A 23,495-nucleotide genomic window follows, 5' to 3' on the forward strand; every position below is an offset into this window, starting at 1 on the left:
AGAGAGAGAGAGAGAGAGAGAGAGAGAGAGAGAGAGAGATATTCGAAGTCACATGAGGAGTTGGGTCTCTGTCCCGCATCCTGGTAACACACTCAAATGTAGCTAAGCACTATGTATATACGTACTACATAATATGCATTGGTACATAGATATTTAGGTGTGAGTGAAAATCGTCACTCAATAATATATGATTAATGATATATAAATGATTGTGATATTTAGAAAAATCTGCATCCGCATCCACAACCACACATATGACTGTGTAAATGATCCGCATCTGCATCAGCATCCGCAAAAAAATGATATTCAAAACTCCACACATTTATCCAAACCTATTTTATTAGAATACATATCCGGCTTCGCCTCCGCCTCCTCTGATCCCTATAATTTAGTATCAGATACATCACTAACAAACATACACACACAAATACACACACACACACACACACACACACACACACACACACACACACACACACACACACACGCACACACACACACGGACCAAACAGTACGTGACTCAAAAGGAAAGTAAGTGAACAAAGGAGGAAGAACTGAGAGATACAGATTATATGACAAAACATTATATTTCAGAATTACTAAGAGGCATTTTTGAAAAGTATCAAACCGTTCCCGTCATAACTTTAATGACGGATGAAATGCCACAAAAGTATAAACCTAAATCTGAAAAGTTAGCACGCCACCAGATTTCTCTCTCTCTCTCTCTCTCTCTCTCTCTCTCTCCCAAGAAAACTGTTCAGAAAAGTAAAATCAGTCGCTGTTACTTCTTCCTTCCTGCCTCTATTTCTCTAAATCATCGTTGGAGAAACTGCTGTCCTGGTACCGCTGGCACCATCAATATGTTCTGGTGTGGTTGAAGAGAAACACTGGGAGAGCTTCCCTGTGTTTATTTGTAGGATACAAAGCGTACTGAAGGCTTGGTAGCTTGGTAGCGAGTAGCCGTGGAGACTTAAGAAGTAGTTGGTAGCGGCTAGATGAAGCTTGTGGCAAGCGTGATGATGTAGAATTACAGTCTACACAACTGGAGTGTGACTGTAGACTGTAGAACTAGACTGGCTGTGCAGGACAGGCGAACCAGTCAAAAAAGGCAAGCGGATTGCCAGGCAGAGTCTGTCCCCGAAGCTGTGTTGGGAACGACTGAGCGTGGCGTGGGGTAGTGCGTAACAATACCCATGGTCGCAATACATCATACGGTAGAACATTACATTACATTACTCCGCCTTAACTAAGAAGTGTTTATCATACTGCATTTCGAAAAGAGTAATTTAAGGATCACACACACACACACACACACACACACACACACACACACACACACACACACACACACACACACACACATTATACCGCGTAGTGTAGTGGTTAGCACGCTCGACTCACAATCGAGAGGGCCGGGTTCGAATCTCGGCGCGGCGAGCCAAATGGGCAAGCCTCTTAATGTGTAGCCCCTGTTCACCTAGCAGTAAATAGGTACGGGATGTAACTCGAGGGGTTGTGGCCTCGCTTTCCGGTGTGTGGAGTGTGTTGTGGTCTCAGTCCTACCCGCAGATCGGTCTATGAGCTCTGAGCTCGCTCCGTAATGGGGAAGACTGGCTGGGTGACCAGCAGGCGATCGAGGTGAATTACATAAAGGAAAAGCTCAGCAACGGAAGAGTTCAGAACACATTAGAAACATTTCGGCGATTAATATTTTTTATCTGTCCTGCTGTCAGTAGAATTCTAAGGTGTCGGGCGCGTGATTGGCGTGACATTTGGAGGCACGAGGCATCATCGGACTTTTTACTTAGCCGTCACTCATCAGCGGCGAGAGGAAGGGGTCGGTGGGCGGCTTTAACGAGGGGTCGTGGGAGGTGGTGTTAGCGCGATTGGGGAGAAGAGCGGGGGAAAGGGAATGCATGGATTAGTTGGAGTAAGAAGAGAGAGAGAGAGAGAGAGAGAGAGAGAGAGAGAGAGAGAGAGAGAGAGAGAGAGAGAGAGAGAGAGAGAGAGAGAGAGAGAGAGAGAGAGAGAGAGAGAGAGAGAGAGAGAGAGAGAGAGAGAGAGAGAGAGAATATGCATATCATATTTACAAGATATACTCAATGATGATCTTAATAGCAATGATTTATATAAACGTCAGAAGATAATTCAATAACATCAAGCGTCCCAAAAGTAAACAAGGTTATCTTTTTGTTATTGAAAATGATATATGGTTTTCCTGATGCAATTACTGATACCCAGTGATACAGAAATTCTTTACGGTGATTCCCTTTTCCTAGGGATGCGCAAATGAATCCACTCTCTAATATATATATATATATATATATATATATATATATATATATATATATATATATATATATATATATATATATTTTTTTTTTCTTTTATTTATTCATTTATTTATTTATTTTTTTCATATGGTCATTTACAGCTTTCGAGGGAGTGAATTTTGCATTTAATCTCCTATGAGATTTGTTGTATCAAGATCCTCTCTCTCTCTCTCTCTCTCTCTCTCTCTCTCTCTCTCTCTCTCTCACACACACACACACACACACACACACACACAGAGAGAGAGAGAGAGAGAGAGAGAGAGAGAGAGAGAGAGAGAGAGAGAGAGAGAGAGAGAGAGAGAGAGAGAGAGAGAGAGAGAGAGAGAGAGAGAGAGAGAGAGAGAGAGAGAGAGAGAGAGAGAGAGAGAGAGAGAGAGAGAGAGAGAGAGAGAGAGAGAGAGAGAGAGAGAGAGAGAGAGAGAGAGAGAGAGAGAGAGAGAGAGAGAGAGAGAGAGAGAGAGAGAGAGAGAGAGAGAGAGAGAGAATCTTGGATAGAAAAGTCTCCCTTAACATAACATAGACTCTTATGGACGTGTTCACACGAGGCCGGAACGACAGTCTTGCCATTGCAACAGCCGCAGCAGACCGGAACGGCCGGAATGCCGCACAACGGTTTCGATGGTCATTACTATGGAAGCTTTTAAACGGTCGGTGATTCTCGCGTGCGGCGAGGTGTAGTTATTTCTAAATTTATGAGTTTTCTTAGTAAGATATTGAGAAAAGCAGAAATGACTTGTTTTCTCACAAAATTTATAATTCTTTTATAGCAGAATATGGAAGAAAACATATCGTTTTCTGACTAAATTTATGAGCTTTCTTAGTAATATAATGGGAAAACATCTTTTTTGGTTTTCTCACTAAATTTACGAGTTTTCTTAGCAATATAATAGGAAAACATATCTTTTTCGGTTTTCTCACTAAATCTATAAGTGTGACAAGGAGATACCGAAGTGGATTCTGAGAGGAATAATCTGTGGCAATCGCTGCACCGTGAAAACCATTCGTATGAAACCAGCCTCGGATGCCATGCGGCTGCTGTTCGGCATGATCCACACGGGAGAAAACCGCTCTTGTGAAAGCAACTTTACTACCACACAAGCCTGACAAAACAGGTGCAAGCGGCTAAGGAAATGGACCGATAACTAGTGGCCAACTGTTGAGCCTTTCCATGTATCGGTATGGGGATTATTAAGGCAACTCTTTAAGAAAAGGGAAAATGAACATTCCAAATAGAGTTAGAGGTATATAACAAAAAATAATACTAACAGATATGTGGCGTAATCCATAACAGATCTAATCAACGTCCTTGTGATGAATTACTGCACTGACATAAACGATCGTTAGTTATGAGATGGAAAAGAGGATATTTAGATTTATTCCCTCCCTCTTCTCGTTTAGAAGCAAAGTTTAATTCCACGAGATTTCAAATGGTGACGATGGTGTGGCATAGGCGAATTACTATGTAGGATCCTTCCTGGAAACAATAGTAAAGTAATCTGCAAATACGTCAGCAACCATATTAAAATAAGTCACCATTTCACCAGCAAGAGACGGTACAGGAGTGAATGGAGCTGAAAGCAAATTAGAAGTCTTACTAACTCTTTTCCACACTTGTATGAATGGGTTCTTAGATGTAATCGAGGAGTTAGTCTTCCCAAAACGATCGCTGCGTATTCTTTATGACTCGTTGATTTGACTTCTCGGTTATATGGTGCTACTAAAAACGACTTAAAAAGCAACAAAAACTGTAGTTTAAATAACTGACATCGAAGCAATATCGTAAGTAAGCTAAAAAATATTAAAAGAAGGCTATTAGGGAAAAAAAGTAACTATTATATAGTAGGGAAAAATCAATTGAATTGATTTTAAGTTAGAGAAGACTTGAGATGTTATAGACTGAGGGTCTAGCTGTGGGAGTACGAGAAGGTGTCTTGAGCAGCAGCAGCTTGGGTCTGGACTGCTTGAATCCTTCTCTCTGAGATGTCAGAAGGTGCAGAGGATATGGGTCCATTGCAAGCTTTGGTCGCGTCTAGGTGCACGTACGCCATCGATATTACCCACCAAGACGCTGTAAAACTTCAGAGGTGCACGGACAGCGTCAATCCAACCGTCAAAGTAAGGACAGCGGAGGTAGCATCTCACCGTAGGGAAAGCGTGAACATAATGCCGGCAACTGGTGCATTTCACTTATCCCCAATTTCTACCTCACTGGTGGATACTGGTTTTCTTCCATTGGATTTGTGTCCCCAGTCTTTGATGTTGAGGTGTTGGTATCGAGTTGAATGTCTTCCCGAGTCAGCCTGTTTTGTGGATGTCTCCCGTGATTCACGTTCTCAGCTATATGTGTCTCACCCAATTTTTTTTTTTTTTTATGCAAGAGGGAAAACTGCCAAGGGCAACAAAATGTTAAAAAAAAAAAAAAAAAAAACACTAGAACTGCAGGTTCCCTAAAAGATCCGAAAGTCAGCCAGAAGCCAGGGGCAAATGTCTTGACACCTCTCTCTTAAAAGAAGTCATGTCGTAGGAAGATGGAAATACAAAAGCAGGTAGACAGTTCCAAAGTTTACCAGTGAAAGGCATGAATGATTGAGAATACTGGTTAAAGCTTGTATTAGAGGGTTAAACATAATATGGATGAGAGGAAGAAAGCCTTGTGCAGCGAGGCCACAGGAGGAGGGAAGGCATGCAGTTAGCAAGATCAGTAGAGCAGTTAGCATGAAAATAGCGATAAAAGATGGAAAGAGAAGCAACATTTCAGCGGTGAGAGAGAGGCTGAAGACAGTCAGTCAGAGGACGGGAGTTTATGAGACGAATAGCTTTTGATTCCATCCTATCTAATAAAACTGTGTGAGTGGAACACGCCCCCTCCCAGACATGCGAAGAGTACTCCATACAAGGAAGGATAAGGCCCTTGTACAGAGTTAGTAGTTGGAGGGACAAGAAAACTGGCAGAGACACCGCAGAACGCCCAACTTCATAGAAGCTACTTTTAGCAAGAGTTGAGGTGTCAAGTTTCCAGTTAAGATTATGAGTGAAGGACAGTCAGAGGATATCCATTGTGGAAGAGGGAAACAGTTGAGTGTCATTGAAGAAGAGGGGATAATTGTCTGGAAGGTTGTGTCGAGTTAATAGAAGGAGGAATTGAGTTTTGAAGCATTGGACACTCCTAAGTTTTTTTCTGCCCCAATCGGATATCTTGAGGCCACGTCACACGATGCGTCTTTTGTCGCTTGGTGTCTGGGCGGGTCTTGCGGGTAAATCACATTCGTGCCCTTTGCCCCATCATGCGGTCACACGATGACTCATTGTCCCAATGCGCGCCACGGCTGGCTAATGTGGGATGGGTGACACCTGACATCCGCTCACCACTAACCCGAGACAATGCCATGCCCACGCACAACTGCTCTCTGGGCTATTGTGCTGGCTTGTGCTATCAAGAAGAAAAGGAATAGAAGAATATGGGCGAGACAATGGCTTCTTCGAAGACAAACTTTAGGCAGCTACCAGCAGATATTCAGCGCACTAGAAATAAAGGCGATGGAGCTTTTAAAAACTATACGAGGCTGCCTGTGACTGTTTTTCACATCCTACTGGAAAAAAAAACAAGGCCCCTAATAGAAAGACAGGACACAACAATGCGGGAAAGTGTTTCAGCAGGAGCCAGACTTGACGCAACACTTCTGTTTCTGGCTACAGGCTGTTCATTCACCAGGCTACTTTACCACGCCAGAATATCAAGAACATCCCTCAGCGTCATAATACTAGAGACCTGTCAAGCTATCTACGATGTACTAAAGGATGACTACATGAAGGTAAATAATTAAGATAACAATGTACACTGTATTTAAATTTATTGATCTATAAGTTTTTTTCCTTTCCGGTACAGCAGTAGTTTATAATAATCTGATGTATTGCAGGTAAGAGTAGTATGAAAAAAAAAATCTAATGTTACTATGTAGGCACTCTCACTGTCATGATGAGGTGGTGATGTCGCGTCACCCTCTGACATTCGCTGCGTGAACCCAACATTGCCGGGAAGGCTCGTGGTGTGCGACTTTTAACCCATGCACCGCACTCTGGTGTGTTGCGGGGACCGCCGGGGACAAACACGCACGCATCGTGTGACGTGGCCTTAACACAACAGCAAAAGTTTCACGGAAATCTTTAAAAGAGAATAACCAAGACTCAGCAAGGAAAGCCAGAAGATCACCAGCAGAGCGATCCTGGCGGAAGCCATACTGGCAATCAGATAGAAGATTGTGAAGCGACATGTTTAAAAATCTTCCTATTGAGAATAGATTAAAAAAACTTTAGAGAAGCAAGAGATTAAAGCTATAGGGCGGTAGTTTGACGGATTAGAACGTTCATTCTTTTTAGGAACAGGCTGAATGCAAGTAAAATTCCAGAACGAAGGGAAGGTAAAAATCGATAGACATAGTTGAAAGAGTTCGGCCAGGCAAAGTCCAAGCACGGAAGTACAATGTTTGAGAACAATAGGAGGGGCCCTATCAGGTCCATAAGCTTTCCGAGGGTTTCGGCCAGCGAGGGCATGGAAAGCATCATTACGAAATAGTCAGAGGGAGAAGAGGGAGGGACAAGCTCCGAATCATCCAAGTGGAGTTGCTAGCAAAGGTTTGAGAGAAGAGTTCAGCTTTTGAGACAGATGAGATGGCAGTGGTGCCATCAGGAAGAAACAAAGGAGGGAAAGATGAAGAAGTAAAGTTATTGGAGATGTTTTTGGCCAGATGCCAGAGGTCTCGAGGAGAGTTGGAGTCTGAAAAATTTTGACATTTCTATTTATGGAGTGTTTGGCAAGCCGAAGAATAGACTTGGCATGATTCCGGGTAGGAATATTAAGTGCATGAGATTCAGGTGATGGAAGGCTCAAGTACCTTTTGTGGGCAACCTCTTTATCATGTATAGTCTGAGAACTGGCTGTGTTAAACCAAGATTTAGAAGGTTTAGACTGAGAAAAAGAGTGAGGAATGTATGCTTCCATTACTGACACTACCACCTCTATTATACGTTCAGCACAGAGATGGTTCTCTGACACAGAAACCGTAATCACTCCACCATAATACCTCCTCAGGTCCCCCCCAACTGGCAGAGGCAAAACGCCAGAGGCACCTTCACTTTGGGGGGATCCTGAAGAGGGATTGGAGAAACAGGACAATATAATGATATGAGGTTGTGATCGGAGGACCCCAACGGAGAAGACAGGGTAACAGCATAAACAGAAGGATAATAGGTAAAGAAAAAATCAAGAATATTGGGTGTATCTCCAAGACGGTCAGGAATACGAGTAGGATGTTGCACCATTTGCTCTAGGTCATCTAGGATAGAAAAGTTGTAGGCTAGTTCACCAGGATGGCCAGTGAAGGGAAAAGAAAGCCAAAGCTGGTGGTGAACATCGAAATCTCCAAGGATGTAGATCTCCGCGAGAAGATAGAGGGATAGAATGTACTCCACTTTGGAAGTTAAATAGTCAAAGAATTTACTATAGTCAGAGGAGTTAGGGCTGGGGATAGACAACACAGATAAATTTAGTTAGAGAGTCGAAGCCAGATGGTGGAAAACTTGGAAGATTCAAGAGCGTCACCACAAGAGCAAATTAAGTCGTTGTTCACATAGACACAACATCCAACTTTGCAACAAAAATGACGATAGAGAAAGTAGGAGGAAGCAGAAAATGGGCTAATATCACTTGCCTCAGACAACTGTGTTTCGGTGAGGAAATGAAGATGAACATAGGTGATGTTCTACAAATTGAAAATTATATCTAAGACCACAAATGTTGCAGAAGTTAGTGAAGAAAAAGTTGAGGGAGGTGCCATGATCATTTGGGTCGCTACAAAAAGAGTGGTAGATGAATGGAATAGAGGCATCTTCGCCAGTTTTTCTCGTCCTTCTAACTGCTAACTCTGTATAAGTGCCTTATCCGCCCCTTCGCATGTTTGGGGGATGGTTCCACTCACACAGTTTTATTAGATAGGGTGGAATCCAAAGCTATTCGTCTCATCAACTCCCCTCCTCTGACTGACTGTCTTCAGCCTCTTTCTCACCGCCGAAATGTTGCATCTCTTTCTGTCTTATCGCTATTTTCATGCTTTTAAGTGCTCTACTGATCCTTACTAAATGCATGCCTCGTCCTGCGGCCTCGCTACACAAAGTTTTCATCTTCCTCTCATCCCTATTCTGTCCAACTCTCTATTGGAAGAATTAACCAGTACTCTCAATCATTCATATCTTTCTCTGGTAAACTCTGGAATTGTATGCCTGCTTCTGTATTTTCGTCTTCTTACGACTTAACTTCTTTTGAGAGGGAGATATCAAGACAATTTTTTTTTCCAGACTTTTGGCTAACTCTGCTTTTCTCTAAGGAAACCAGCATTCAAATGGGCCTTTTTTTTTCAATATTTTGTTGCCCTTAGCTGGCTTTTCTCCTACATAAAAATGGATGGGGATGATATGTGCAAACAGGTAGGTAAGTTTCATACAGGGACTAACACTCGTAGGCTTCTTACAGCTTTCTTTGTTTTCGTATGTTCTTTTGGTTTTCCAGAGAGAGAGAGAGAGAGAGAGAGAGAGAGAGAGAGAGAGAGAGAGAGAGAGAGAGAGAGAGAGAGAGAGAGAGAGAGAGAGAGAGAGAGAGAGAGAGAGAGATATCAGTTGTTCGTTTTTTTTTTTTCCCGCACGTTCAGGTAAGAGATGTTGCTGTCTCTTGGGGCTCTGCTGTGGGTCTCAGTTGCAGCTGCCACATTTGTAACAAGATCTTTGTCGCCATCACTTTTACCTACAGAAAGAAAAGGTTATCACTATCAGACAGTGCTGTCCATAAGAATTTGCATGTTTGTGTGAATTTGTGAGCACTGAAAATACAAAAACAAACTGCATACATAAATTCATTTATGGAAAATATAAAGCATTTCCTGAAATATAATTTAGTTTCATATCTTTTAATGGATTATAAATTTGAGGGAATATACGGGGAGGTAGCCAAAACTCACTCGTTTTTTAAACACATTCGGAAGACTAAGAAATAATCATCAGTTTTGAAGGATATGTGCATTTTTCAGGTGGTTATGAAGATGTACTATGGCCACGGAAAGATGCTTCCTCTATTCGTTGTAATCTCATCATCTTTGTCGATGGAAGGTCGTCGTCTTCACCAGCTCTACATCAGGTAATGCGGGCTGGCTTTCCATGCCTTATTTCAGACTGTCTTCTTCGAATGTGAACGCAAACATTGCTGTTATCACTTTAAAAACGATAATTGCGTAACGTTCTGATTCTCTCTGTAATTGGAAACGCCTTGGGATTACATACTTTCATCAGGAATATTTTCAAAGATCACAACGTTGGCTTTTCATGTGTTGTGACATGAAAATCGAGAAGAAATGAAATACGTAAGAAAGAAGATAACAAGAATGAAGAGATGAAGATGGAAGTAAGAAGGAGAATATTAATGAAGAAACATGAGAGACACGAAAGCAGGTACCAAAATTATAAGACACTATCACTAATTTGACCACCGAAGAGAACAACAAGAGGCGGTGAGTCATGACAAGACAAATATACCCAGAGACGAACAGTAGATTACAAGAAGCTTCTGGAACCTTCTCCCCATGTCTGGTAGTAATCAGAGGTCGCCAGAAACAAATGGTATGGACGAGGCGGTTACCGACAAGCGATGGGGAAGGCTTTGTTCCTGATATTAGTTGATATTACTGAAGATATTTGAAATAACACTGTAAAAGCGGAAGTTGTTGTGGAGACGAGAAGTCAAGTGTGTATATTAGGTGTAAGAGAGAGAGAGAGAGAGAGAGAGAGAGAGAGAGAGAGAGAGAGAGAGAGAGAGAGAGAGAGAGAGAGAGAGAGTAAAGAAAGAGTTGTTACTATCAATGCAGTTATTGAGTGTGTTTAATGAATTGAGTTCACGGTATAATGTGACAGAATCTGAGGCATTTAAAGGTGCACTTTGAGTGTAGAGAATGATTACATTTTCGTGGTTTTCTTGGTTTTCTTTGTTGTCGTAAGGGTCGTAAAGTGTAAATGTTTGTAAATAATATGATTAAGTAAAGTTTATAAAAAAACTCAGAGGCGTTCCTTTGAACCGACAAAAGCAGTTTGAAGATTAGGGACGCAACAAGATCGTACAACTTGCAGACACGACAACTGGTGGCAGCGGTGGTATATCTTTGCAATTGATAATGTTGCAAATATAAATATTGCATAACTTGATAAGATAGATGTTTCTGAATTCATTCGCAACGATTAAAATCGTGAAAATCATTGTGTGGCATGTGTTATATGAGTGTACTAAATTGTTGCAATGGATGTTGTAATTATGTATTTTCGAGTCATCTGCAAATTTTTATGGTATACTGAAATAGTCGTGAGAAATCTTGGTCACAACACATAGATGATTTTTCAATTCATGAAACTGTCGCAAGGGTCATAAAAACTCCTTGCAGTCATCATCTGGAAAGCCCCATTTATATCACGATAGCGAAACATTGTTCCCGTAGGTTCAATAGACTGGGACACTCCACCACAAAAGTACCAATGTGTGAGACGCGTGTGAGCAGCGCTCGTGCACATGCGTGAGACGCGTGTGAGCAGTGCTCGTGCACAAGGGCATACGTCCACCGATGGACAGCGAAAGAAGTTACTTCCCTATCTTCGTGGTGCCAACTACAGCTTCCCATCTGATATGAACAGGCTTCTTTATACTGAAGTATAAGTAATGAAGAGGAATGGGGTTGGACGGAAGAAGCCGAATTGCCGCTTCTTTAACCAGCTCATCATCCCTTCGCATTTCTCTGAAATTCAGCGTGCAACAACCAAGCATAATCCAACATGGTAGCATCTATGTTGTAATAGGTAAAGCCACTCAAGAACTAATATTACAAATAGATGAAAAGAGGATAGGCTAAAATGTTCAACAGTGTAAAGAACAAAATAGTCGCTAAAAAATATGAAAGATGAGATGTTCCAATTTCCAATATGTTTGTGTGATCTTTTTGACTTAGATATTAGATTTTGAATTATTTTGACGAGAAGCTTAGTTAATTCAATGGACCCTCACTATATCGGATCAATTGGGGGCAACCCCTTGTCGAAATATCCCAAAATACAAAACTGCCCGCTTCACATAGCGGCAAGTGTCCCATATATATATATATATATATATATATATATATATATATATATATATATATATATATATATATATATATATTTAAATTGAATGCTATATGGAGTCTATTATATACATCTAAGTCTGTACTATGCAGAAGCAAGTGAGAGTCGCACGAATGAGCGTAGTTGTGATTGGTAAGGTTTATGGACAAGTCGAGCGTTGAACCAACTCGAGCGTGCCTTATAGTCTAACGTCAAAACAATGGTAGACTTAAGGCGGCGTCACATTAGCACTTTTTCCGTCGTCTCAGGCGATTTCCGTCGTCTTTTTACTCTTCTGTCAACTCTTTCCGTCGTCTTGAGTCAGACAGATCGCATCGTTTTCGTCTAGCGCCAATTTTTAGTCAAAATAAGAACTATGGTTTCTAATCAACACTTTTATTAAAAGAATATTTTTATTGTTAAACGGAAGAATGCTATTATCATGACAAGAAATTTAAATGAATTGATGAAAATATATTTGTATACATATTATTTTTTCTTCTAGCCTAGCAATGAAAAGTTCCTCAGTTGTTTGTGTACATTTCAGGAGTGCGAATGTGCGACGCTTTTGAATATTTCCAAGGCAACTTCCAAGTAGCTGGCCAAGATGAGCAGTGGACAAAACATACTGACGAATTTCTCATAGAGAGTATTAGAGGTCACCGTTGCCTTTGGGATCACAGAACAGCTGATTACATTATAAGGTGCAAAAAACCCGCGGCTTGCTGGGTTGAATGAGGAGCCATGTTTGTTTACAATCAACAAGCGCGGCAAGGCGGAAGCAAGCTTGTGTGTGACGGCCACCGTCTGCAAAAGTTGACAGTCGTCAGAAAATTGACAGAAAAAGAAAACAGAAAAGTGCTAGTGTGACGCCGCCTTTAGGGAATTTTGCCTAAGACAGGACTGCTAACATGTTGGGAGAATTCCCTAGAAAACACAATCAAGGCTGATTTTTTCATGAATCATGATTGTTGTCTCATTCTTTCGAGTGCACTAAAGTACTACATCTAGTAAAGTTGTACTACCGTAAGTAGTACATAAAAAAAAGCTGTATTTATCCTCTAAAGCAATGATTTTCAAACTTTCCAAACTCACGGAACCCATACGCACTTCTGGTATTCGGTGGAACCCCCTACAATTCCTTCACTTCCATGGGCAGTAACGGTATAGTAAGATGTGTCAATGTAAGAACTGGCAAAGGGCTGTTATGTAGACCTGCTCAGAAATTACATGATTTAGAGATTTTCTATGATGTAAATATTTCCACTGAAACTTCAGACGTTCCTAGTCAGCTTTGTACACAGGATGAGGAAGATGTAAGGATGAATGATGAAAGTGAGAATCTTGAACAAGGAAAGTTGACAAGGAGTGGGCGTGTGGTTAAGCCACGTACTAGACTTGATTTTTGTTTGATTTGATGTAAGCTACTTGTATTTATGGTGCTACTTCTTCAGGAAGCAATAATTCATATTTTGAAAATGATTTAAGGCCGTTTCACACGAGAGGCACCCGACGCACGCAGTACGAAGCTGCGTGGCTTAAAATCGCCTCAGTGTATTTACAATAGGAATGTTCATACCGGATGCGAAATTTTGGAACACATGCTAAACACACCGCGCGCACCGATTCCAAGATTGGCGACCACGTGATTTTTCTGGCCGCTTTTGTGCTCTCGTTTCCATAGGCCCACACCTTCTTTGACAGCACTGACCTGACTCTTCAACTCTCCCTCACTCACTCACTGTCCTTCACCGTGAACTGATGGATGTCCTGTAGTTGGTGCCTTGCTTCTTAACCCCTCCGATCCGGGTGGTAGCGTCAAAAACTCTCACCCTGCCCGGGCCTATCTCCCACAGTCGCTCTCTCACTCCGGGCGATTTTGCTGATTATCCGAGAAATCACCTGTTTTCACTTTATCCGTAAGGCTAAACTACTTAACCTATGAACTTCAATTTGGTTTTGTACTCACCGGCCATGCCTCCTCCTCAAGGTGACACCTCACTCAGCTCTGTATATGCTCTAGTTGATGAGATATGACGAGTGGAAGTGGTCATGGTCGCGGGCCTAAATCGGTGAGGTGTTCGCGCGGGTGGGCTGGCTTGGGCCACTACTCCGCCTTGAGCCGCCATCTATGGATGACACAACTGCCGCGCCCCACCCCGCAGCCCCAGATATGTGGTTCACATACCAAACCAGAGTGGATTTATGCCCTACAGTGGAGTGTGGGAGTTACACAAAATAAATAAAGTTATAGTAAATACTAGTTCTTTTTTTCTACACATTTTCAGAGTTTATATATATTTTTTCGTATTTTCAATATAAAAAAGTGTCACTGTCACTCACTTATTTTCTAGCCGTAATAATAAACACTCTTACACTACAATAACATAATGATAATTATTTACACTGTTTACTCTGTAAGGCACAAAGGCACAAACAGAAAAACACTCGTACACTAAAATAACATAATAATATTTACACTTGTATAATAATGTGTCACTGTCACACTTATTTTCTATATAATAAATATAAATGTTAGTTCCTTTTTCTATACATTTTCAGAATTTATATATTTTTTTTCGTGTTTTCACTATATGAGATGATGCTGCTGCAGACGCAAAAAATACATAGACAGAAACTTCGCTGCCATCATCACTCATGACGTACTCTGTCTGTGATGCGTCGTCATCACTCACCTCGGCATCACTGGAAAGTGGGGACACAGTGACATCTAACTCTTGATCTAGGGCAGAGTCAGATAACCTAATATTACCTCTTATAGGTCGCGAGGAAGCGCGAGGGGTTGAGGTAGACGGACAGGCATCGTGGAGGATGGCAGGCGGGGCAGAAGCGGGCAGCGAAACGAACGCGGGGTTTTCTTTCTTTTCACGTCTATCCATGATGGTGGCGCGGGAGGTACTGAGTATGCAGTGTGTCAAGTGTATGGGGCGAGATCTAAGGCAGGGTAGCAAATTCGCGGCGATAATCGCCCAACTAGCCACAAAAATAGCCAAAGCGGGAATCCCCGCCACCCGGACTGTGTCGCCCGAGCGGGAATCCCCCGCCACCCGGACTCTGTCGCCCGGGCGGGAATCCTCGCCACCAGGATCGCAGGGGTTAATATCTTGTTCATTAATTGATAGAACTTCAGAGAACTGAACTGGAGTCAGTTTGAAATACTATCCAAATTTCCCTCATCCATTTCTAGCTCTTGAATAAGATGATGACATTCATCACATTCCAGTCATTTCATATTTGCTTGATATAAACAATTCTATTTCCTCTTATTATTCAAGGCTAAAGATAACATCAATAACTCCTCTTCCTCCACGTCAGGGGATCATAGAGTACTGTCTTCCTTCGCTGCAGAAGGAACTGTCAAATCAGCCAGCGTCCACCGCAGAGACTGTCTCGCCTAGCATCGCGCCCAGTGTGAACATACCCATAATAACCAAAGTCAGCCTGACTCTCGTACGTCGTGTGCCTCGTCTCCGGTGTGAAACGGCCTTTAGAATGTCTAGTCTATTTTGATAGGAGATTGAGTGCTCCTGTGGTGGGGAGTATGTTAAGAATATATGTACCTGCATCTTTGAATAATTTTTAAGTTACCTCAGAGTATAATTTATTGCTTTAGTCCCCCTTCCATTTAACCGCTTCAATACTGGAACACATTATTTACCTTGAGATCTGTGTACAATTAGACCATTTTATTGACATTAGGAAGTGTCTGGAGGTCAGAAGATTAATGACCACAGTCTTCACTAGTTTAATATGTTTTACAAGTTCCTGAAGCTGTATAAAATCACCAAATAGTCACCAGACGGAACATGGAAACACGTCATGGTACTGAACGGGTTAAGTTCTTTTACAAGTCTTAACTAAGAGTAATGGATGACTTAGAACATAAAAAAAAAAGAGGGAAGCTGCAAGAGGCCTCCAGGCCTACACGTGGCAGTTCCTGTGTGTTTAAAGTTACCTTATTCCATCTATCATCCCCAGCCATGAAATTTTCTTTTAAAGTTCCCTATTGACTCAGCCCTGACTAGCCTACATGACCACTGAGTACGTTCCGATCATCAACCACACTGTTTGAAAACCAGTTTCTTCCCATTTCTCTCCCAAACCTGAATTTTTCAAGTTTAAATCTGGTTCTGTCCCCGCTACTGATCCTAAGAACTTAGTTTATGTCCCCCTTTGTTAAAACAATTATATCACTTAAATACTTCTATCAGGTCCCCTATTAACCTACATCTCTCTAAGGAATGGAGCTTCAGTTTCTTCAGTCTTGCTTCATAGGAAATATCCCTCATTCCCTGTATCTTTCTAGTCATGCTCCTTTGCACTGACTCCAACAGAGCTATATCCTTCCTATAATGTGGGGACCAGAATTGTGCCGCATAGTCAAGATGTGGTCTGACCAGCGCCAAGTATAAGTTTAGTATTACTTCGGGACTTCTGTTTTTAACACTTCTAAAAATTAATCCTATTTCTGGCCTCAATACATTGCTTCCTTGGACCGAGATCGGAGCTAACTATGACTCCAAAATCTTTCTCATACTTGGAATTTCCTAGTGCCTATTGTGTGGATTATCTCTATCTACGCTCAGTACCCTGCACTTGTTAATATTGAACTGCATTTGCCATTTATCTATCCATTCTTTCATCCTATGCAAATCTGCCTGCAAGGCAATGGCATCCGAATCGGACCTAATTAATCTACCTATCTTTGTCGTCTGCAAATTTACTAATGTCACGGTTAATTTCACTATCTAAGTCATTAACATATTGAAAATAATAATGGCGCCCAAACTGAGCCCTGTGGCACACCACTAATTAGATCCATTAATTACTACCCTCTGTCGCCTGTCGTCTAATAACTACTACCCTGATTCATTAATTACTATTCTGATCCGTTAATTATTATCCTGGTCCATTTATTACTATCCTGATCCATTAATTACTACCCTTATCCATTAATTACTACTCTAATCCATTAATTACAACTTTTTAGCTATAGTGCTATAAGTAATTTTTCAGTATTGTTTCCCTAGTCTTTTTATAGAGAAGTATTAAATGGGAAGGTATTATGTGATTTAATATTTTTCTTTTTTAGCATTACAAAGATGTGAGAAGGATCTTTTTGTATTATTATAAGCTTTTTGTTATGAAATAGAATCCCAAAATGGCTGCCGTCTTTGTTGTCATGAGCCCCTTGAGTGAGCTGGATTTGTCAAGACTTTGCCCGATTTCCTTCAAAACCCTTATTTATCCACACTTTCTTGTTTTTTTCTATCTTTTTACTGTGTCTGCCAGGTTACAACAGATGTGTTATAGACCTTAATTAGTAAAGGATTTCTGAAACGATATAGGGAATAAACAACATTCCTTATGACAGTAGATTAAAGCTTTTTGAATTAATATTTCTTAGAGAGACGTAGATTAAGAATGATTAGCATGATATACAAATTATGACAAGTGAGACAGACAAAATCCTCAGAATAACTTATAAGGATCGAGCCAGAATTAAAGGGCTTGAGTTCTATAACGTTAGATGCAAGAGATAAGAGGAAACTGGTTATAAATTAGAACAGACTTTGTAATATGGTTGTTAATATCAGGTCAATGGGAAGGTTTAAAGATTTAACAAAATTATAGAAGCGGCTGACTGGATATAGCTTGTAGTATGCTATGTTTCTTTATATTCTTATATTCCTCACTACCTTCCACTTAATTTATTATCTGTCATCAATATCAAGTCTTCTGATTTGCTGCCACTCTAACTGCATTGATTTGTGTGTAACTGACCAGAAGACTTAAGTGAAGAGAAACGAAAAAAAAAAAAAAAAAAAGTTGAGATAACTGCCACCACAGAAAACAGTAGATCTGGATTTGACACGAAAATCGCCGCGCTGCAGTAACAACCCAAAGCCGGAGAACGGACCTAAAATTTCAAACCTCGAAATCTCGGTTCCTAGCCAACATGAAACTATGAAAATCACTGTGAAGCAAGCTAACTGTGTTTAATTCAGTGCCTGAGAGCGATATCTAAATCCATACAACTGTATCATTGTACCGCTCAGTTATACGAGTCAAACGAGAATTTATATAGTACCAGGTGGATGTTTAAATACAACTTTAAGCTTACAGCTGTATTTCAAACACAAAATGCAAATTTTGTTTCACCTATAAATTACTTTACATGATTTTAGCTGTCCACTTGCTCATCTCTTCTTCACACCTGTGAGTTTACGCCTCTTGTCATCACTCTGTGACCGTGTGTTACCTCCTGTGGTGACACCAGGTTTGCGCTTGGCGTGGTTATCACTGTTGGTGTCTTACTATCCCACCTCTTATATATGTCACAGATGTTGCACTAGCGTACTCTATATAATTTCATTAACAAATATGCAACTTTTTTTTATTTTTTTTAGGAAGACTATTTACAAAGCGCGTAGGCGGGCTTTATTTATTTATTTTTTTTACATCATTAACGCGAAGAAATATATCGCAGTAGTCACTATCAGTCACTGCCTAGGCATTGTTTCCTACCATTCTAGTCACTATTAATCATTCATCGGTTTGTTGCAGTCACGTTAGTAATCAGGTGAGTTTAACACTTAACAGCACTCCACAGTACACTTCCACGTCACAGTGATGTCAATAACATGTCACTGTTCTTCACCAGTGTCACTATCTTTTCCCAAACTGACTATCTATATGGCACCAGACGTCATAACTGCAGACAATGCCACCAGTTGCACGCGTCTCGGATTACGTCCCAGTTACAGCCTCTCACTCTGCCATTTTGTGTGACCTCTCATTATATTTCACTGTAGTGTTTCACATTGTACGCCTCAAGTCACCACTGACTTAACTCCGCATACAACACTCAGCGTCACCCTATACACATCACGGTTGGATACACCACTCACAATGTTAAATCTGTGTGCATTACACCACTCACAATGTTCACTCCTTATTCACCTCACTGTACTTCATTACTCACTGCACAGTGACATCACTAGCGACTGCATCACACACGCGCATAATAACATTTTCATGTGAGCCTCGACACAAGCTCTTCACACTTTCACTGTAAATCCATTGTTGGACAAAACTCTTTCAACAGCATTCACATTTCACTGTTTCATTGTCTCCACAGATATGTCAAAATGCCTGAACATGCACGTAACAATTATAACCCCTCACTCTTGGCTGCAGCACGACTGACTTGAACTGAGTGACTTGAGTGACTGTCCGTTGGCTAAACCGTTCGCCGTCTGGCTGTTCGCCTGAGATTTTAAAATGACTCATTCGCAGTAGACATGGGTGTATACAACTTGCCACAAATATGTACATAATAATAATAATAATAATAATAATAATAATAATGTTTCCTCCAGGTAGAGGTCAGCCGAGCCCTTAATCTGATGCACCTCACGGCCTCCGCAAATGCACACGCCTTCCCACTGCTGCGGTATTTAGTAATGATTAGTATTTCCTTAAAAAAAATGCACCTTATACTGTATAAAACTTTACAAGTTTTATAAGGTACTGTCAGTCGACCGCTTTGGGTACGTTACTGCAGTGGCGGCGCGGCTCCGCAGTCCCGTGTCAAATCCAGATCTACTGTTATCTGTGCTGCGACATATTAATGAACTATTGACCATGATTATAGTTATATGGAAATATATACCTTTACCCACTCGCTTGCGCAGAAACGCTCCTTGTAAAAATGAATTATCTTTGTTTAATTATTACTAATTTGCTATCCTAACTAATGTCTACTTTAATGTACAGAAAAAATGGCTTGATAGAACTATACAGGTTGGTATAATGTTGTCACATCTATTAAGGTAACATCCTTATTCAGTGATCTAAATATGTTATCTGCAGTTGATGTGGTCTAGGGGTGAAGAAAGTGTCAGAACGACTGTGTTTGAGGTGGTGAACAAAATGGACAGCGCCAACCTTACTCACTCTCTTGTACCTTGGGTATCTCATGCCCGTCGGGTGAGTGTCCGAAATATTTATGCACTACTACGAAGGAAGGCACACTGACAAAAGGCTTGAAGAATAGCATCCCTATTGCTGCAGTAATAGTTTAGATAGCATAACGTAAAGACGCTGACTTCTAAGAAAATTTCAAACTAAGTTTACATACTTATCTCTTGTTGTAAAGCTATGATATTATTTTCTACAAAAATGAGTTCAGTTTACAGGTAAACTTGTCTTAACCATTTCTCTCATTTCACTCGGTGGTCTCAGTTGAGAGTGTCGTCCTGGTGCATGACGATAGCAATAGTGAGCGACGACCAAACTTTCCTCACTGCCTTCGCTGAAGTATCTGATAGAACTCGCTTGATAGTGTGGGAGATGAGGCTGTTAGTGGTAACGAAGCTAGCTACCCACTGCTTCGAAGTCTACTGCGAAATTACTGGGATTTCTCCATGATGAACACCCTGTTCCTTAAACAGAATGATATCAGCAAAAACGGGTAAGGATTAATGTAAATACCTCACTATACATACATGATTTGGTTCTTGAAAATATGTTTGTCAAACCTTAGATATTTCTTAAAACACTTTTTTGGCCACTAGTATGTTTCGATAAAGGTTAGCATGCATAGCCGGATGTCATCCAAAAAAAGGATTTTCTATTCTCTAAGAGACCACACACAACGTCAATGTAATCGAAAGTGTTGGTAGGCAGTTGCTTTAGATTGATGAATGATGACATCATGTTATGGTATGGAATGCTATATATATATTATTATTATTATTTTTTTAAACCATGTGAGCTTTTCACGGGAATTTATGGGCTAAAGGGGATACTTTTTGTGGTACCTCCTATCTCAAAGCCCATCCGCTAGGAAACCGTTGCTCCGAGTGAGGAAGCCCAACCTACACTCGAACCGTGGACAGGATTCGAATCCGTGCGCTTGGAGACCCCTCGGTCCCCAAAGCACGCATGGTTCCACTGTACCACGGCGGCTCCATTGTAACTTTCCTTCCTTATCCTTCTTTTCCTCACGTACAGTGTGAGAGTTAGGCTAAGGTTAGCTGGATTTTCCTATAAACAAATATATGTATACAGTAGTTAGCCCCAATATGGGTGTTAGCAGTATGCCTTTCTAACAATATGCGGCTTCATTCCCAAAATATTGATAATTAATTGTTTTCAGTATGTAAAATGGAATGATTAATATGCGAATTTGATAGTATGATTGTAAGGCAAAAATGATGTTTACCCTTAATATGCGTTTCCAATAAGCGTGTGTGTCTGACTTCTCTTTTACAAAGTAGTTGTAGTTAGTTCGTCACCAGTGTTGCCAAAATCGCGATTTTACCGCTAAATCTAGAGGTTTTGTTTGACATCTAGCGGAAAAAAATGGTTTAGCACCTACCTGGATTTCTTGTGGGATTACATAATTTAGTGCCCGCTTAAAAAACTCTGAATATGATTAGTCTATATATTTGTTTTTCAATCAAGTTTGCCAACTTTAGCATAACTAGCCTTAATGGAAAGTTCACAGCATCCCATGAACTAGTGCTATTAGACCTCGCTGGGAGTAAATTATCGTTTCGGTATATATATACATACATACATACATATATATATATATATATATATATATATATATATATATATATATATATATATATATATATATATATATTTTTTTTTTTTTTTTTTTTTTTTTTTTTTTTTACGTAGGGAAGAGGGCCAGCCAAGGGCAAAAAAAAAAAAAAAAAAAGTTAGAAAAAGGCCCACTTGAGCGCTGGCTCTCCAAAGAGTTCAAAAGTGCCAAAACCGTCAGCCAGAATTAGGGGAGCAAATGCCTCGATACCTCCCTCTTAAAAGAAGACAAGTTGTAGGAATTCGGAAATACAGATGCAAGGAGGGAGTTCCAGAGTTTACCAGTGAAAGGGATGAATGATTGAGCGTACTGGTTAACTCTTGCATTAGAGAGTTGGACAGAATAGGGATGAAAGGAAGAAGAAACCCTTGTGCAGCGTGACCGCAGGAGGAGGGGAGGCATGCAGTTAGCAAGATCAGTAGAACAGTTACCATGAAAATAGCGATAAAATATAGAAAGGGATGCAACATTTCGGCGGTGAGACCTAATTTCATAGAAACTGTTTTAGCAAGAGATGAGATGTGAAGTTTCCAGTTAAGATTATGAGCAAAGGACAGACCGAGGATATTCATTGTGGAAGAGGGAGACAGTTGAGTGTCAATGAAGAAGAGGGGATAGTTGTCTGGAAGGTTGTGTCGAGTTGATAGATGGAGGAATTGAGTTTTTGAGGCATTGAAAACTACTAGATTTTCTCTGCCCCAATCGGAAATCTTAGAAAGATCGGAAGTCAGGCGTTCCGTGGCCTTTCCCGCGTGATCTGTTGATTTCCTGAAGGGTTGGACGTCTCTGTAAGAAAATGGAAAGATGTAGAGTGGTATCATCAGCGTAGGAGTGGATAGGGCAAGAAGTTTGGTTAAGAAGGTCATTAATGAATAATAGAAAGAGAGTGGGTGACAGGACAGAACCCTGAGGAACACCACTATTAATAGGTTTAGGAGAAGAACAGTAGCCGTCTACCACAGCAGCAATAGAGCGGTCGGAAAGGAAACTTGAGATAAAGTTGCAGAGAGAAGGATAGAAGCCGTAGGAGGGCAGTTTTGAAATCAAAGCTTTATGCCAGACTCTATCAAAAGCTTTTGATATGTCTAACGCAACAGCAAAAGTTTCACCGAAATCTCTAAAAGAGGATGACCAAGACTCAGTAAGGAAAGCCAGAAGATCACCAGTAGAGCGACCTTGACGGAAGCCATACTGGCGATCAGACAGAAGATTGTGAAGTGACAGATGTTTGAGAATCTTCCTATTCAGGATAGATTCAAAAACTTTAGACAAGCAAGAGATTAAAGCTATAGGACGGTAGTTTGAGGGGTTAGAACGGTCACCCTTTTAGGAACAGGCTGAATGTAGGCGAACTTCCAGCAGGAAGGAAAGGTAGAAGTCGATAGACAAAGTTGGAAGAGTTTGGCCAGGCAAGGTGCAAGCACAGAAGCACAGTTTTTGAGAACAATAGGAGGGACCCCATCAGGTCCATAAGCCTTCCGAGGGTTTAGGCCAGCAAGGGCATGGAAAACATCATTACGAAGAATTTTGATTGTAGACATGAAATAGTCAGAGGGAGGAGGAGAGGAGGACAAGCCCAGAATCGTCCAAGGTGGAGTTGTGAGCAAAGGTTTGAGAAAAGAGTTCAGCTTTAGAGACAGAAGAGATGGCAGTGGTGCCATCAGGATGAAATAAAGGAGGGAAAGATGAAGAAGTGAAGTTATTTGAGATGTTTTTGGCTAGATGCCAGAAGTCACGAGGAGAGTTTGAGTTTGAAAGATTTTGACATTTCCTATTTATGAAAGAGTGTTTGGCAAGTTGAAGAACAGACTTGGCATGATTCCGGGCAGAGATATAAAGTGCATGAGATTCAGGAGATGGAAGGCTCAAGTACCTTTTGTGGGCAACCTCTATCATGTATAGCACGAGAACAGGCTGAGTTAAACCAAGGTTTAGAAGGTTTAGGTTGAGAAAAGAATGAGGAATGTACGCCTCCATGCCAGATACTAACACCTCTGTTATGCGTTCAGCACAAAGAGATGGGTCTCTGACACGGAAGCAATAATCATTCCAGGAAAATCAGCATAATACCTCCTCAGGTCCCCCAACTGGCAGAGGCAAAACGCCAGAGGCACCTTCGCTTTGGGGATCCTGCGGAGGGATTGGAAAAATAGGACAAGATACAGAAATGAGATTGTGATCGGAGGAGCCCAACGGAGATGAAAGGGTGACAGCATAAGCAGAAGGGTTAGAGGTGAGGAAGAGATCAAGAATGTTGGGCGTGTCTCCAAGACGGTCAGGAATATATATATATATATATATATATATATATATATATATATATATATATATATATATAT

General features: G+C 40.9%; 1 protein-coding gene across 1 annotated transcript in view; it reads left to right on the top strand.

Moving 5' to 3' along the window:
• The first annotated feature begins 14,417 nt into the window (after positions 1-14,417).
• The window catches only part of LOC123517997, a 31,504-nt gene continuing 22,426 nt past the window's right edge, over positions 14,418-23,495 (top strand). Inside the window, 5 exon segments of the mRNA XM_045278499.1 lie at positions 14,418-14,632; positions 14,813-14,987; positions 19,413-19,529; positions 19,785-19,917; positions 19,920-20,013. Of these exon segments, the coding sequence (XP_045134434.1) occupies positions 14,418-14,632; positions 14,813-14,987; positions 19,413-19,529; positions 19,785-19,917; positions 19,920-20,013 (734 nt within the window).

The sequence above is a fragment of the Portunus trituberculatus genome, chromosome 43, assembly GCF_017591435.1.
Source record: "Portunus trituberculatus isolate SZX2019 chromosome 43, ASM1759143v1, whole genome shotgun sequence".
Classification (NCBI taxonomy): Eukaryota; Metazoa; Arthropoda; class Malacostraca; order Decapoda; family Portunidae; genus Portunus; species Portunus trituberculatus.